The 2,050-nt window shown below is 44.0% G+C and overlaps 1 protein-coding gene across 2 annotated transcripts in view; it reads right to left on the reverse strand.

Moving 5' to 3' along the window:
* PDE9A (phosphodiesterase 9A) overlaps positions 1 to 2,050 on the reverse strand; it is a 137,918-nt gene that overhangs the window by 4,298 nt on the left and 131,570 nt on the right. For both annotated transcript variants that reach the window (XM_019525342.1, XM_019525341.1), the window contains exons 16-17: positions 1,247 to 1,375; positions 966 to 1,061 (exon numbers count right to left, since the gene is read on the reverse strand). In XM_019525342.1, the coding sequence (XP_019380887.1) occupies positions 966 to 1,061; positions 1,247 to 1,375 (225 nt within the window). The remainder of the gene's footprint in view (positions 1 to 965; positions 1,062 to 1,246; positions 1,376 to 2,050) is intronic.

Below are 2,050 nucleotides of genomic sequence, written 5' to 3' on the forward strand. Positions count from 1 at the left end.
CGGACTTGATGATCTGCTCAGGACCCTTCCGACCCTACCACCTATGAAACTATGAAACTGCAAGACAAAAAAAAGATCTTTTCCACTATAACAGAAGAAGCATTTCCATACTCTGCCATGCTGTTATCGGTGCTTGTGTCATAACATTCAGATGGTATCCATTTACAATCAAAATGTACCTTCTGGGTTTTTTCCCCTCTTCTGGGTCTATAAACTTTGTTTTTATGTACAGTTATTTGATCTGGATGTAATAAACTTGACGTCACTTGCTGCTGGGCATTATGATGACAAGAAAGGAAAACTAAACTCTGACCTAAGAAGCGGCTGAGTCTGGAGAAGAGAGAACAGTCTGAGCCCTAGGGATATAACCCTATACCAAAGAAGTCTGTGGGGACATGATAAGTAATTGAGTTAAAGACAAAGAAGTCATGATTCTGCCGTTCAACCAGGACTGAAAGGGATCTAGCAAAAGTGCGTATGGTCACAGAAAGAGTGTGAATCAACAGATGTGAAAGCTGAGTGACAGATATCATCATGATCCTATTCAGCTTTACCAAAGTGAGAAAGATCTTGTAAATACCATAAATACCATAAACATGTTTGATCTGGGCCAGAATATGAATGATACCTTGGTGGTATGTATGTGGGTATGTACATGTATGAATGTCATTCCTAGTATAATTCCAAAGACTTCTATTCGTATTCTAGCAGGTTGTTTTTAAAGCCATATTTCAGTGTGGACTGAATGTTTCTGATGCTTTACTTTCTATGGTTAAGCTTCATAACTGCTTTTTACCATTTTGTGAGCATGAAGACAATAGCGCCATAGGCATGGCAGGTGCTTTACAATCATATATAAAAAAAAGGTGGCCAAAGATATCAGAGGCCATAGATATCATCAGAATAAAGAAGTACTTGAATTGCCTGTTTGACATTTGAAACCACCTGGAGGATATATATCTTACCTCTTTCATAGCATCATCTATTTGTTTTAATTCCTCATAGCGGTCTCTGGATTCCCAAAGAGGTTGGAGCATCACTTCTTCAACTTCTGGAAAAAGCTAAACAAAGGCAAGAAAAGTTAAGAGGACACTTTTTCCCCCTTTTTTTAAATATTTACTTATAAACGCTAGAGCTGGAGTGAAAGTAGATACAGGACTGTTTCACTGGCTGACTAAAGACTTATCAAAATTAAGGTTGAAGTGTTGTAGGCAGCAGCCAGCATCTCAGAACTTTAATAACTTACCTTTGTTACTATTTCAAACATTGGAATAAGAACAAACTTAAGGAACCCGATCTGTGCTGTTGGCTTGGTCACTTTATCTCGGTCCATGAAAGGTGCCACTGGAAGTCCCTCTGATTTTTCTCGGTCACTCTGTGAGATATTCAATAGTTAGCAAAGATTATCATTGAAAAGGAGAATGTGAAGGCAGCAATGCAAATTATCTGCTGACCAGTACTGATGGTCTGTAAGTATTAGGCCTGTGCAAAGTAGCAAGTATTTGATTCAGATTTGGCTGATTCAGAGGGACAGTGATTCAATTCGGTGATTCAAGTCACTGTCCGATTCAATTTGGCCAAATCAGATTAGAAGATTTGATGCCGATTTGGAGATTCGACCATAGACTAAACAGGCAGTGGTCCTCGAGGGTGCTGGACACAGCTGCCTCCAGCTGGTAAATCTGTTGTGGTGGGCAGAGGGAGGGAAGGAGCATGGTTGGAGGGGAGCAGATCAACACCCCCACAGTGAGGGAGGGATTGGGGCTGGGACAAGCTGCCCAGCCAGGGCAGAGTGGCGCAGGACTCAGATGGGGGGCTCCCACCACTGCGCGCCACCAGTCTAGGAGGGCATGGGAACAGGTGTGTGCCCCCAGAGCTGTGTGGGGTGGGCTGGGCTGCGCTCTGGGCAGGTGGCATAGGGCACTGGGAGCAGGAGCTCTGCCCTCCCACTGCTTGCCCAGCCTCCCTGCCCCTCCTGGACAAGCCACAGCTTTGCCCCAGCTGGGCAAGCAGAAGCAGGTCATGGGGGTGGGTGTGTGCACCCAGATCA

The sequence above is a fragment of the Gavialis gangeticus genome, unplaced genomic scaffold (assembly GCF_001723915.1).
Source record: "Gavialis gangeticus isolate Ggan-Ray unplaced genomic scaffold, GavGan_comp1, whole genome shotgun sequence".
NCBI lineage: Eukaryota > Metazoa > Chordata > Crocodylia > Gavialidae > Gavialis > Gavialis gangeticus.